General features: G+C 32.3%; 1 protein-coding gene across 1 annotated transcript; it reads right to left on the bottom strand.

Moving 5' to 3' along the window:
* Positions 1 to 4,242: 4,242 nt before the first annotated feature.
* Positions 4,243 to 5,453, bottom strand: LOC111367432. Its single transcript, XM_022988295.1, has one exon. The coding sequence runs from the start codon at positions 5,340 to 5,342 to the stop codon at positions 4,395 to 4,397; it is 948 nt and encodes a 315-aa protein (XP_022844063.1). The 5' UTR covers positions 5,343 to 5,453; the 3' UTR covers positions 4,243 to 4,394.
* Between the last annotated feature and the right edge of the window lie 11,130 nt (positions 5,454 to 16,583).

Below are 16,583 nucleotides of genomic sequence, written 5' to 3'. Positions count from 1 at the left end.
TGATGATATTTTATAATATGGTTTGCAATTATCAATTTGAATAGACAATTTTCTCAGTATGAGGAAGAAGAATTAAGAAACTAAAATAATGTACAAATGCATCATTATTTAAATTCTCACAAAAATAATTGGAATCAAAAGTTCGAAAGATATTTAAATGCATTTACTGACCAAAGAGATCAACAATATCTCATATACGAACTTTGAATGCTCTAACTCGAATTAATGTCTTGGTAATATTATATTTGAATTTATGGCATGCTTGAAATGTTATGATATTTGATTCTAATATAAAAATTTTCAAACAAAAATGGAGAAATTAACAAAGATGGCTCCATTCTCTTGACGAATATTTAGACATAACAAATCATAAAACTCCAGAAGACCTTCAGGTTCTTGATATGTTGAAAATTGAGATATTTCAATAATTTATGTCACTACGAAAAAAAGAATCGAAGAGAAAAAATTGTTGCACACCTATTGGATAGAGCCACTAAATCAAGTTCTAGTTTAGTTAAAAGAAATATGACCGTCTTATTAAGAATGACAATCAAGCTCATCGGCTAGGGTCTCCCGTAGCTCGAAGGCATCGAGCCTTGGGTCACCCATGGCTCGGAGGCATCGAGCTAAGGCCCAAACCGAGCCCTATTTCAGAGAGTCGGCTCTAGTCGATTCGGTCCGTTATTAAAAAAAGAGAAAGAAACTCAATTTATTGTCAATTGAGGTAGCAAATAGCTGCCAAATAGGCAGCTAAGAGGGAGAGAGGAAAAAAAAGAAAAAAGAAAAATCAAGCTCGCTCGATAAGGCCTGAGCTGAAAGCGCATGTCGAGCCTTAATTTTTTGACCAAGCTTTTGCTCGGCTAGGGCCGAAAAAAGTCCGTCTTAAAAAAGCCAAGCCGAGTCCGAGTCAGGAGTTTCGATTCACAAGCTGGCTCGGCTCGTTGATATCTCTACGCCTTACCAATAGTTAAAACTCAATCGAGAGATATTTCAACTTATTTATGAATTCGAGGATATCGAAATAAATTCGTTGACGCATATCGATCGAAAATATAATTGGCCAAATAAAAGGACACAATCTTATTAAATTCGAATTTATTAGGAAATTTGGAGTTTCTGGACTTGCAGCCCAAAAATCAAAATGTGTACACTTGTGTGAAAAAGAAATTAGAAAAATAATGTCGCAATATGAATGAACGACTCTTAACATACTGAATTTCGTGGTGGATGAAATCATTGTTTGTATCTTGTTATCATAACAATGCGTGAAACTTGAAATACGGTTACAATCAATTCATATGGCATGACTATTAATATTATCACTGACAGATTTAATGTGCCTGATACATAATTTAAGAGATATTATTATGAGGGAGGAGTAAATACACGCTATACTCTTTTTCCCTTTAATAAAGTTTTGTCCCATTGGATTTTCCTCATAAGATTTTTAATGAGACAACTTTTATCCCTATTCAAAAGAATAATGTACTCTTTTCCTTAATTAGGATTTTTCTACAGATTTTTTCGAATAAGGTTTTAATGAGGCATATTTTTTATTTAATGAATATCCAATTACGTATAAAGACATTTACCCTCAAAATAATGCTTTTATATGTATGAAACTCGCAAAAAGATCAACAAAATCTATTTTTCAATCATCATGTTACTATGGTCACAAAATTTTTATAAATATCTTGTACGTAGACGATATTGTTTGAATACCTACAAGACAACATGAGATATATTTAACCAAAATTTGCAATTTTAAAAATACTGATTTATAAGACAATAATGAATTGATACAAGAATTGAAATCAATGGGAGTAATTGTACTCTTTTTCCTTCGATCAAATTTTGTCCCACTAGATTTTTTTGACAATGTTTTGACGATGCAAATATTTTGTAATGTAACAATGAAAGGGGGTGTTATAAATAATATGATTATTAGTGGATGAAAATTAGACCCTTGTAGCCCTAGTTTTTATTACCATTGTGTTCCTAATTATTCTCTCTAGATATATGTGATTTTGGTTCTTAATAAAATACACAAGTCAATTAACTTCTACTTTTTTTTCTCTTTTTTCTCTAATTTATAACAGTTTGATGAATTTTCTCGTCTACTACAATTATTTGAAGAACAGTGGTAAATTGGTGGTATAATCAATGTCAATGTATGCTGTGATTGGGAGGTTTTGGATCAACTGGAAATTGTTGGATTCGACCCAAATATGTGAAATAGAAAAGTCCTATTAGGAAAAGGAAAAGGAACTACTGTTTAGCGATGAAATGATGCAATAATGTAAAAGATTTCATTTTTTTTATTGATTTATTAGGGAAATGAATCTTTATATAAATTAAGAAAGAAAACGAATGCTAGTAATTAGGGGACATATAACGCAAATAGGCAATCAATTATGATTCGTATATGAGAATTATTTATGATACATGGGTTGCAAATTACACGGACAAAGAGAGCACAAAGAACGAGAACATTCCAAATTCCTAATAGTCATAAATTTGACACACTTATTTAACAAATAATCATGACCTTTAATATAAATCAATCCAACACTTAATATGTATTTCACTAAAATCATGGGAGAGTTTGTTATAACTGTTTGAGATCCATAAAATATTGAGCGTTGAATTTACTTAAATTAAATGTCACGATTATTTAATAAATAAGTGTATCAAATTTATAAGTAGGAGAAACAGTTCTGCACAAAGAATTGGGCAACCAAATTATTTTTTTGAAAAAGGGGAAAAGAAAGAAAGAAAAAAAGAAGAGTAAAGAAGTGGAAATTACATCAACATAGGTATTTAACATTTCCAATTCAAAAATAAAGTTGATGGTTTATTTATACAAAAAGCAAGTTATAATTCCATTTTGGTCATGTACAAGGAACAATTTAATTAGTCTTCTATTTGACAATCATCATTTGGAAAAAAATAATTTTTAGGAGAATGTGCAGTTAGAAAGTATGAAAAAATATTGAGTTTACATGCATAATATTTTATAATGTAAATGTGTAATTAAAAATGAATATGTACAAAAAAAAAAAGAAGTTTTTAAATAATGTTTGTCAAACAATAGCTTATGTTTCATTTCAATTCTCTAGTTCTTTTCGTATTTATAAAATAAAATTAGATGTATATTTTTGGTTGAAAACAAGTTTGATATGTAAGGAATTTTAAATGACCGTGTGGGTTTATATATGTAAATTATTGTGCATCAAATTAAAGGCTATAAAATTTGGTTAAGCCTAGTTAAAGTGATCTAATAAGTTTCCAGTATTTTGAATTTTAATACATCCAATTAAAGGGTGGATATTTTATGGGTAAAAACTGAGTCAGGTTCCTAATTCTATGATAGGTCGAATTAGGTCAAATGGCGACAATATATATAAATACAGTTATGGTTTTCAAATCACATGTGAATTGCTCATTCTGTTCTGCCTCCCATCATTATAAAGAATTAAGGTCTGTGTGTTGATTTGGAAGAATAAACCGCAAGATTCAACTATTGTATTAATCATTTCTAATTCAGGTTTTATAGTAGTTTATATATTCTTGATTATTCAACACGAAAGATCTTGTGATTAAAAAGGTAACAAATTTTCCTACATGATATCCTGTCAATGGAGAAAATTTGGCTAGCAATGGGATGGATATGTTTAAAATCAAGGTATATCTTACTGCCACATAGAAAAATGTCGAACTTTATATCATGCATGAATTGTTGTTTATATTCCATTTCATTTCTGATTTCACCAAAGAGTAAAATGCGACAAATGGACCGCCCTAAAAATTGTCTTCTAGATTAAAGAAATTGATAGTCCACAATGCACGCTAGTCTCTCTCTCTCTCTCTCTTCATTTTTGTCCATGGGTTTATTTTCCGGAATTCGTAATACGTTTCTTAAAGGTTTTAAATATTAAAATATCAATAAATATCCCCATAACTCAGACGTTGTTCAGAAAGAAGAGTCGTCTCGAATTGCTTGTCTCAAACTTTTGAATTGTCACCTTCTATGATCGATGTCTTTTTCCGTCTTTCATCAAACAAAGAATAGAAATCATCCATAACGTAGAATATATTCCGTTGAATAGTTGTTTTTGAACAGCTACATAGCAATTAGCTAAAAGAAGTAATGAAACAAGATTTTATCTAGTAGACCCTAAATTTTTTAGGATCAATAAAATTTAGTACATTGATAAATAATTCCACAATAAGATATGATGCTTCAATGTGTAAATTTTATTTTTATACATCTCATGACCAAAATCTGAAAAAAAATACCTATCCAAAACATTAAAAAAAAATAAAAAAAGATTATAATTAGCAGAGAATTATTCCTTCTCACAATGCCGTCCTCAACTGTACCGGACGAATATTCATTTACGAGAAAACCCGAAACCATTAGCCAGTGCATGGGCGGCAGGATTAAATGAAAGGCGCCCCAGAATGCCTTGCTTGTATGGCAAGAAGGTTTTCTTCTTCAAATCTTCAGAAACTGCACGATTTGTTGTGTAATGCAATTCATGAGCTGAAACTTTTCCTCTTCTACTTGAATTTGATCCAGAATCCTGGCTATCCATTCTCCGGAAATTCGGATTCTTAGCATCTTCATATGATTTTCTGAACCCTGCTGTGTATTTCCTTAAAGGATCTTTATCTGCTGCTCGTCCTTCAGATGCACTTCGGAACAAGAAAAAGTCCTTCAATCTCCATTTTCTGTGACATTTTGAGGATGAAGATGAGCACAAAATCTTTGTATTGTGCTGTTTTTTCTCTTCTTGATCCCGTGAATTTTGATCAGAATCTCTCGCAGGAGAAAGTGAACGCGTTGCTCTTCGGCTTGATGAAGATAAACCTGCTGCAGGAGCTCTCTCTCTTCCTCTTCTGTGACTGTGCTCCGCCGTGGCGCTTTGAGAAGAGATTGCAAAAGGGTCGTCCTCTTTCTTATGCCTTGGTGAGTAATCACCCTTAATTCTTGCTCCGGTGGAAGCTTGCAGCCGCGATGGGGTCTTTAGGTGCTTAATTACGCCGCCGTCAAACAGTTCCTCCGCCGAAAGAGACTCCTTTTCCGATGACTCCTCACCAATATCAAAAGCAAAATCACCTTCATTCTTAGGGGAACCAAACGGCACCCTCGATGTGACTCCGCTGGCTCTGTTCGAGAAATCATCAAAATCACGATAAAACTGCGCCAAATGCGTCGGACTTGTCGGAGCGCTGCAATAGAATTCCCCAAAACGCTTGGGCGTCGAAGGTGCACTGACATGTGGACTGTTAAAGTCAAAATCCATTTTGTTTACAGAGATAATCACTTCCATTTCCATTGAGTTTAGTTTCTGTATATTCTAATGGACAAAGGAAAGCAGATATGTAGGGTGTTATATTTATAGAGAGGAGAGAAGAAATGGTAGACAGGATTTATTGTTGGCAAACCTGCCGCTACTGATGACACTTCACAAATTTTCTGATTTTTTCAAGAAAATTGCATAAATGGATCCGTATAAATAGCGGTAGTGGGACTATAGTCCTCAACCTTTTTGAATAGGTGCATATCGAGGCATGATAACTGCCCCCTTTTGTCTTATCGTGAACAATTAAAAACAGGATTAGGTTGGCAATGAGTGGTTCACAATTGTTTGGATTCACTTTTCACAAAACTAATTCTAATTCTTTTGATTTCTATTTCTATTTGTATTTTCCTTACTTCAATCGAATTGGATGATATCTCTAGTAAATTCGTATATCAAGAGTGATCCAATGATAAACTTAGCTTAGAGCGTGGTCGTATAAGAGATCTTTTTCCTTCACCTGCCCTATTTGAGTGAGATTCGAATTTCATCCCGAGGCTTAGAACAAAGCTTCTTAAAAGCATGGAATTCCCTTGTCATACCTTCACCCTACAACCGGAAAGTCCATAACCAAAAGAAAATCGACTGCTCAACTGTTCTGCTAGTCTTGTTCTACAACAAGTAAATGAGTCGAGTCGACGTTTGCAAGTAAAGCATTGGGTACATGAACTTTGCGATTGTGTCATATTTTCCTTGCATTGTTATTTAATTATGTTAGAGTTTCCTTTTTTTTTTAACTCACATTTAAGTTAAATAAATTAGATTAATGAACCAAGAAAATCAAAAAGCTTGTAGGTTGGCACGGCTCATCATAGGCAAGGCCCATGGGCCAAGCGAAGTGTAGTCCCTTGGTCAACGAGCTCGACTTATCGCATTGTTAATCCTAAATAAGATACATTATTTCCATATGAGTAAGAGTATTCTTGAAGAGACTAGAAATATTCATTTATAGTGAAACTACTACTGCATTGTCCCATGCATAGAATTATCTAAAAATGACAGATGATTATCTGGATTCTAGATGAATATTATTATTATTTTTTCTATATGTTAGGACTAGGTTTGCACTTATTTTGAAAGTTTGAGGATTATATTGCTCATTTCTAGGTTGGGGATCAACATGTTGCTATCCTATAGATTTGGAGCCTTTGTTGTAAATATTTCTGATTTTTTTTCTCAAAGTTTCTGCTGACGTAGTTTATGTTAGATTGTACTTTTAATAACAAAATAAGTAGTTTACACGCAAATGCGCGACTTTTCCTTCAAGCACAAGATAGATATATGCATGCGTAATTCATTTCAACAAGTCAATTAATAAAATTATATTTTTTTCGCATAAAAAATTTGTTGGATAATTTTTCACGGATATATAATCGTATTATATTAGATAAGGGAAAAAAAAGATCGTTTATATTATTGAGATTCTTATACATTGACCTTACAATATTTCAATTTATAATAATCATTCGATCTTGACAAAATATTTTAAAAGAGCAAGAGACGAGAGAAAAATGAACATAATTCTCTTTGATTTTCACCAAGATTTTTCGAAAGTAAAATTTCCATTCAGTTTAATTTCGAATTGCTGGTTAAGAATTAGTTCATTCTGCGTTGACGGTGGCCTAAAATCATTTGAAACCTCAATATATTACTTGTACCCACTATTATGTATTTTTTAGCAGCCTTCTGAAGAAAAAAAACGTATAATAATTATAATTAAAAATTGTAAATGTAATCTGTAGTTATTAATAATATATAGCCGACGAAAAGTCTAAATATGAGGCTGTAAAGTGTTACCCGAAGAAATCCGTGAGATCAGGGAATACGTGCTTGGTTTGACGGTTCGTAGGGAAAGATTATTCTAAGACAATGACAATTGTGAAGAAAGAATGAATTACCAAAAGCTTGGGAAACAAGATTAACTTTAATTAATTTTGCATATGCAATTAAAGAGTCAAATGAATAAATAAATATCATTATTTTATTATTTTTTATTTTCCTCGAGTACAATTGAAAAAAGTAACTTTGTGGCACTATTTTCAAATAATGCGAACTTGAAGGGTTGATCTAGTTATATTGGATTGGTGGATTTTAAGAAAAAGGAAATTTCTTTTCTATCTTTTGTGTCATTAAGATTAGACTACCGATCTTTGTAAAAAAGTCATTAATCTCAATATGTCATAGTAAATTTAGAAATAAATAAAATGTGCGAGAAATAGAGTTTGACAATTGCGTAAATCTTTCACTATAACGACAATAATGAATTTACTATAACAAGAGGTTTAAATATCAAAATGAACATTATATATCGGAATAGGAAAATCTACAACGGTATTCAAAACGAAGTTGTTATACTTCGATGTTATAGCTTGGCCAAGAGGCATTTGTCAAGACATCTTCGCCACACCACCATCATGGTAAGCAAAGGCCAGTGAAATTCTTTTGGGCATAAATTCAATCTTAGCCAAAGAGCAACGAGGCCCAACTGCATCACAAGCCTTTCACTTTCAAATTTTCGTAACACAAGCAAACTAATAAGCCACAAGCCTAGTATAAATAACAAAATTGAACTTGAGAGACCACTGTTACATCCTGGGTACACTTGGAAGTCAAGAGGACTTACGAACACCACATGAGCAAGAGCCAACATGCTACATGTTTTCCTATGGTCTTCGCCTGCACAAAAGAATCAAGTCACAAGCCTCGTATGAAATATCCCATCAGCTCTTACAATATTCATAGTAATGGATAGTGGTGATAGTCTTCGAATTGAACCCCTCGTGTCGAGATGGGAGGATGTGGCTCTAATGGGCCTAGTGACCTATTGCCTTTGGATGAGACCCATACCTTGTTGATGTCAAAGGATCCATGAAACATGGAGATAAAATCAATATTGGGATAAATCTTGGAATGAGACAATTTTATCGATTCTAAAATTTATAGCCTTGTCAATCTGTTAAAATAAGGAGAGGATGCCGAGGAATTAGAAAAGATCATGGAAAATCAATCTCTATAAGGAAACTTAGCCTTACAAGGAAGTAAACCCGACAAAGGAAACATACCATACTTCATTCAAAACTCTATGCTCAATCACAACACACCATGTAGAATTAGGGGTTGCAATATTTTAACCTAATTCCATTATAACTCTGTCCCTATAAATATTCATGGACGTGTAAAGAAAAAGTTACACATTCTTTGAATTCTAGCCAAATCTCTCCCTATTTATTTCTCCCACACACAATTCTCCATATAGCTTTTACTAATAGTTGACTTAATCATCGTACTATCAACCATCCTAATCATTTTTCTTAGTCTAATAATCTTGGTGCCTATCAATTTTTGTTAGAGTGAGCAAAAAATGTATTTATAGATTGGGTTGAGCTGCTTGTACAGTCTAGCTCGAACTGCATGTACAGCAAGTACAGCCCATGTAGATTTGCATATAGTCACCTATGCGTGTGTGTGAGAGAGAGGGAGAGGAAATGTTTTAAAGGCTCCCTAAATTAGCCTTATATTTTAAGATGTTTTATCTCCAAAAGATTAAACTAATAATTGTGTTTGCTGTGCTAAAATACCACTATGAACAATGTCATAAACAAACATTAAAGTCGATCTTGGTTCACATATTAATTCCACGAGTACTAAGTATTTAATTAAATTCCAATTAATGAGAACTTTAATCGAATATCACAATTAAGATGAGATTGATTATATTTACCGATCATACCTAAAATTAACTAATTGATCTAATTAACTAAATGGGAAGCGCGTATAAACTCAATTAACAATAAGCCACCGGGACATCGAATCCTCGTATATCCTTCCATCTTAATATCGAAGGCATACTGTGCCACCGGGGGCTCAATTAAACAATAAGTCACCGGGACATCAAATCCTCGTATATCCTTCCATCTTAATATCAATCTCATAATTGGTTAACATTTATTTGGACTCGTATATCAGTGCTCATATTTTATTCAATAACCTCTCCTGATAAAAATTAAATCTATCTCATACATGACATGAAATATTCATATCTTGGACGCGAATATATGAAGATACATTCAATCAAAAAAATATTCAATGAGATCATACAATCAATTACAAGAACATCAATGAGATCATACAAAGCATAGGAAAAGTCTATAGGACTTTACAATGATTGTTACCATGTGCTGTATTTTCCTTCTTTCAAATGACAATAGAAATTATATTAATTCAATTCATGGCCTTGTAATTGAAAAAGCATGAAGACAATAAGAAGCGTTCAAAACCATACAAACATTTAAATGTCAATATTTGAAACTTAACACGCATGAACCATTTCCCGAAGTTTGTGTCCGGATAGTCCAAATACTCGATAGTTATCTCTCGGTCACCGGGTTATTCTATTCCACCTCTTAGAAATAAAAGATCTTAAATCAAAATACTTAATAGCATGGTGATATATTTATACAAAACTTTTACCTCGAGCACAAACAATGGAACCATAGACAGTCAAGTGAAATCCAACGCAATTTAGAAGGAATCAATGAAATGACATCAATTCAAATCATGGATTTTCGATTTCAATATAAATGTATCAAAATATAGGGTTTATCATTATCATATCATCTATACATTTAACTGAGCATCATAGTAATACAAAAATATGAATTGAATCATTACATCATTTCCCGAAATTAAAGGTAGAAGAAAGATGGAAAACAATTTTGAATCCTTTCAATGGTTCTTGATCAATCTCCTTGAATATATTCTTCTTCTTCTTCTTCTTCTTCTTCTTCTTCTTCTTCTTCTTCTTCTTCTTCTTCTTCTTCTTCAAACCCAAGTGAAGATGTATGAAATATGTGTTTTGTATAAAAAGTTCACTCAAAGTATGCGAGAAATATCTATGTTCTATCTGTAAGGCTTCTTCTTTGTAAGATATATGTTTGTTGTATCCCAAAAGCCTCTTCTTTTTACAACAGATGAAAGGTTGTCTATATTGCCCCAGGAATTAGGTGTAAATTCTATCCTAATTGCTTTCCAAAATGAGGTTAAATGAAATTCGAAAAAAAAAAAAAAAATCCTAGTCTGTTAATTCCATGTGATTGATGGTATTAACCATTTTGATCGTACATTATTTCATTTTTACTTGTTTGAATTAATTTAAGCAGCCTTGCGATCGCATCCATCAATCTTGCGTTTGCAAGATCAATGTTTGCCTTTCTTTCAAATTGTTCCCTGAATCTTCCTCTTGGTAATGCTCGAGTCATTCTTTATTCATCATGGATCCTTCATCTTTAAATCTTTATACTTTGATCATCATCATCATCATCATTTCTCTTTCATAATTGATCCGTTAAAAGTATTGAAAGTTTACAATAGAGTTCCCAAACTTTTCAAATGTCAAACTTTACTCACAAAACTTATGAGTTTCTTAGGATTGCCTCTTAATACTTATAATTGATCACGTGCAATTCGATTACTTTAATTGCTCCAAATCAACTCCATTTAAGTTAAAAATTGCCTTTCTTGCATTAATTGTATTCATGTCAAATTTTACCTAAAATTAATATATTTACTAAATTAGATAGACATCCTTTCAATTATCCATAATTGAGTTTAAAAGACTAAAGACGTTTATAAAATATGCCTATGAAATATCCCAAACTTAAACTCTTATCCATCGCGAGCATATAAGCAATGAAACATAAACGTCAAAGTATTAGATAGCATGTTGTATTCGTCCTAAGTACTGAAATTGTTTGACAATTCAAATAAGTCTCATAAGCAATGCCACCAAAATAAATTTATACTTATTTAATACTCGATCGATGTGTGTGTTCATAGTCAATTCAATCACTATAATCATTTAGGTTGATTATTTTTTACCCTTAATGGACAACTGTCTCATTTTCTTGTTGAATGCATACCTCCAAACTTATTTTCAATCTCTCACTGTATCTAAATCATTAACTTACATACTGTTCGCTTTGGGAGAGCTAAATCCATCTTATCCCTCTTGACTTTCTATCGTCAAATTTTGAACCCAATACCTCCACCTTATGAGAAATTTAAGTTGAATCCAGGTACTTATTAAACAACTTGCTCAATTGGTACTATAATTCAAATTAAAATCTCTCATAAGGTGATTGTCATATGTTTGAATTTTGGGGACTCGACAGAAATTCGTAAGAGGTAAGATAAATTCAAGCTCTCACAAATTGTACAGTACATAAGTTAACGGATTTGGCATAAAGACCGGGTTGTTACATGAGTATTTGACAATACCCAATAAGATGCAGTTTTTATAAACAATTATATAACAATAAAATAGACACTTCATACCAAATTTCATTTAACGTAACTCGGTGATCAAACGTGACACTCATCACATAGTAATTTTGAATTCTGGAAAGATTTCACATTTCGTTATAAAGAACTAAAAAGGCATTTTTAGGTCGAATTCGAAGGTCCACTAATAATATATATATATATATATATATATATATATATACACAAATAAAGTTATAAGGAATCAAACCACTTACATGTTATGTATCTTACCTGGATAGATCAAACGAATTTTTGAAAAAAAAAATATATGATTGCACATTCCAAAACTTTTTCTCAAACTCTCTGCTTCTGTAAATAAATGGGTGCATGTATGCTTTGAAAATAATATCTAAGTAATGCAAATTGGGTTCAATGTTGGGGGGTATAAATAGGTAAAATTTGAGATTTTTTTTTGAAAGTAGGATTCCAGTTTTTTAATTGAACTAAACCAGTAATCAATGAAAATCTAATAAAATTAGGATTAGAATTAGTTTTCCTCCCAATCTAAAAAAGGAAAAAAAAAATACTCTAATAATCTACTCACACGTGGCTTCCAACTTGATAAGTCATTAACTAAACTTAATTAAATAACATTTATCAAATTAGTAATACAATTTATTCTACAATTGAACCGAGACTGCGATAAAAATTAAATCATAAACCAACTTAATTAATTATTAGCTGATGATAATTTCTTTAAACTTCAATAACTAGGGCTTAACTTATCCGAATTAACTCTTCTCGAGTCCACGACGCGTTTTTTAATACGAACTACAAGACAAGCCAAGTATTGATATACTTATCTTCGCCATCAATATTTAATTATTTGCCCCAAATAAAATTGAATTTAATACTATTTCACTTTAATCGTTCAATTTCCCAAAATTATAAAAAGGGAATCTAGATCAAAATCATTAGCACCAAATAATTTCATTTTATAAAATTTTGGAGCATTACAATCTCTCATTCTTCAAATGAATTCGTCCTAGAAATTACATTAACTAGTTGAAGGTTTCCATGTACTTGACCTTGATATCTTCTCTCTCCTAAGTAGACTATTTTATTCCAGAATTCTACCATTGGACCTTAACTAATACAATTTCTTTATTTCTCGATTTGTGTATCTTCCTTGCAAAAATAGCTGTTAGAGCCTTCTCATAAGATAAACGACTTTGAACACCCAGTCCTTTAATCGCTTTAGTTTTCTTATTGGTATTCAAAGGTTTGTCCAATGAGATAGTAACTTTTAGAACACTATCGAATTCTTCACATGTAATAAGTGACTTATTAATAAAGGCAGCAAAAGTGAATGGAAGAGTGGCTCCATAGCCTAAAAGAACATAAGCAGGAATTCCACGTATAAAAAAAATGTCTGCCATCATGTTCAAATCCTCCATTGCCTTGTCTTGAGTTAAGGCAAAAACTCTAGCTTTCGCTTTCTTGCCTTGCTCATCATTTCTCTTCGAGGGGGCTTCTTTACAGTTTTTAGCAACATGGCCTGCTTCGTCGCATCGGTAACACATATTACTCCCATATACACTCACTCCTATGCATCTTATTGCACTAGGACAGAGTGTAACAACTTGTTATGAACTCCATACTATGTTGAATTTCTTGTTTTGTCCATCCCTTTTCTCTTTGTTGGACCCATTTCATTTTCACTTTCTTCAAAACTCTTGTTGAAAAGTTTGGTCAATCTCTAATTTATTTGAGATTGCTTGAGCAGTTTGCAAAACCTAATTGTATGTGGTTAATTGGTGGGAGGTCATTATTCTACCAATCTTTGGATGCAATCCTAGTTCGAACATCCTCGCTTTTTGCCTTGGTATCTACCAGGTGCAGTGCGTGCCTAGAGAGCTATTCGAACTTTCTCTCATATTCCTCAAGCTTCACTTTTCCTTGTTAAGTTTTAGAAACTCTACCTCCTTTTGATCTTTTAGGGCTTGTAGAAAGTATTTTTCTATCACTTCTTTGAATTGTATCCTAGTCAAAACTTGTTGCATGCCTTAGTTCTAGTGCTTGAGCCAAATTCCAACCAATAGCCCACTACATCAACCAACGTGAACACTTTACATGATACTTTCAGAGCATCATTGGATGAGAGATGTTGAAGATTATCCATTCTTCAGTTGCCAGTGAGTCTACTTTGCCATCGGAAACTGAGGGCTCATAACGGTGGAACTGTTCAACAATTGAGTTGTGTTGTTAGCATTGATCGATGCAATTTGAAGGTCAGTCTGTGCTTATTGTCTATCAAGATCCTATACAACTCTTAACAGATCACTGATGATTGTAACTTGATTTTGTTGTTTCGAAATTTTCTTTATACAAAACAAAATTTTGTCTTAGAAATATTAAACACAACAATCTCTCTTCTACATTGATTGAATGAAACTCAATGAATTGCAAACCTCTACTACATCGGTTGAATGAAAATAATTAAATATTCCTTCCGATTTTTCTTGGTCCATTCTCAATTCCTTGTATTAAATTTTGCATTTAACTTGTCATGGCCATATTTGACACAAAGTACTCATACTCTCAAATAGCTACAATCATAGGTCCTAAGGTACTTGTGTAAATCATATTCTTTCTAGCCATTCTATTCGTTCAACTATATTTGTCTAGTCTTAACCATGTGTGAAATGTATAAATTTAATTATGCTTAATTTTTCAATGACAATTTATTTCATTCTATGCTCGAATAAACTGTAAGTATTATGCCCTAAGTCCAATCAACTTTGGACATAAATACTTTTGATATATAATTAATGCAATTTAATGACAGATCTATTATTTAATTAATAGGCAATTAAATAAATAATAGAGTCCGTAGATTCAAATATTCGTAATTTGTTAATCAAGGAGTTGTGATTGTGAGATATAAATTACATCTGATTGAATCTTAAATCATCCGTGGTCGTAAGTAATAACGAGATACGGATATCGTTATTATGGATAGATCATTACGTGTGACATTTCTTACTTGTAAAGTAAGTAGCTGATCTCGCAAGCTAAAGTGTGGTGACACTTAAATGAACACGTGGATGTTTTGTTATAGAACAAAACTTTGGAGACCCGCCAAGAGATTCCACATGGATAACTATCTAAGTGTCAGTGGTTAATCTCTAACGTTCGGTAATGGAATTGGTCCTTTGACTTGATGTCGTCATGGTACCTTACATGAGGATAGTCATACTTTGACAGTGTTGGATGTTGCTCTGAAAAAGGCCGCTAATACGATATCGTTCGGGTACGTCAAGAATCGTATGAAGGTTGTGATTAATCAATAAAGGATTTGTCACTCTTAGATTGTAGGAGATTATGATCTGTGTTTCATTCAATTAAGTCGATGATGAAATCCTTGGCCAAGGTGTATTCATAAGTCGAAAATGAGTTTTCGACTTATATTGACTTAATAGTGGAGTGAAAGATATGATCGATGATCGAGATTGACACACTTCCATATCTCGTAATTGATCGGATCATATTGACGAAGGGATTATAGTTTCACGGTAAACGAACGAATTTGATTTTGTCATACCACGTGACATTTTTCGTCACATGTATTGCCCTGACACATTGCTAGATGTCAATCAGGGACGGCGAGTGTGAATTGACGATAAATTAAAAGAGTGTTTTAATTTATCAATTTTGATTAGATCAAAATAATATTTCACGTCGTTAGACATCGTGGTCGGGAACCTAATGGGTCACACACAAAAAAGAATTGGAAGATTGAAAATTGTCAATTAGTTAATTTAACATCATTGTATAAATTAATAAATTGGATTAATTAATTCACAGATCGGGTTTAATTAAATGGATTAATTAAATATTGGACCGGATCGGGCCGAGCCCATTTGGGTGTATATAAATACATGGTTAGGGTTTGAGGTCTATATGATTTTCATTATTCTTGCTGGCACAAGAGAGAAAACCCTATTAGCTGCAATCTTATTCTTTGTGTGGATCACCGTTGGAGGCTGGACAATTGGACAGCTGTAGGTGGCGAATCAAGATTGTTGGAACGAAAATAATAGTAAAGAAATTTTCAGATTTGAAAAGGTACAATCTTATCACGATTTCTATCTAAACACAAAGGGATTCTCGGTGGGAATCAAAATAATTTTAATTTTCCACTGTGCATGTATAAGTAGATTCCCAACATAAACAATATTCATATAAAATGTAAAATAGTTCAACTAATAAACTACGAGAGGTAAACATGCTTATACATTTCATAACATGAAGCAAGATGACTCGTAATTATGATAAAAGAATAACATTCAATTCATACCTAGAATCAATTGGAGAGTGGTCAAACAGTGAACGTCCCCAAGGATTTTTCATGTTATTACCTGGTTAAAACTGTAACGACCCAAATCTTATATAGATTTAGAAATCGTTACCAAACCTTTCATTCCATAAATAATTAAAATAATAAACATCCAACATGAAAATCTTTCTAGTTCCACCTATAAAATAAATAAAACGCATGGAAGAACTTAAAAACAAATTATTAGATATATATGTATTTAATCATGTATAATGAATTCTAAAAAAATATTGCTTTCATTGAATCTCCAATTATCGATCATCTTCACGTGTTGAACACTCAAGTCAAATTAAAATAACATCTTATTCCTATGTATTTCGGGAGATCCAATAAATTTATATCTAAGACTTATGAATTAAAACGAATTTGACACGGGTGTGGCAGACAAACATGAATTTTCTAACTCCTGGCATAATTAATACAGTGGTTCATAACACAATATTTCCCCCTAATTAGTGCATAATTTCAATTAGTTACTTAATTAAGTCAAAGGCAACGGATGGAATTAAATAACCCACAGAATGTTTATTTACTGCAATTAAAGAAAAAAAATCCAA

Source organism: Olea europaea, chromosome 18 (genome assembly GCF_002742605.1).
Source record: "Olea europaea var. sylvestris chromosome 18, O_europaea_v1, whole genome shotgun sequence".
NCBI classification, from domain to species: domain Eukaryota; kingdom Viridiplantae; phylum Streptophyta; class Magnoliopsida; order Lamiales; family Oleaceae; genus Olea; species Olea europaea.
This window is presented reverse-complemented; position numbering and strand designations above follow the sequence as displayed.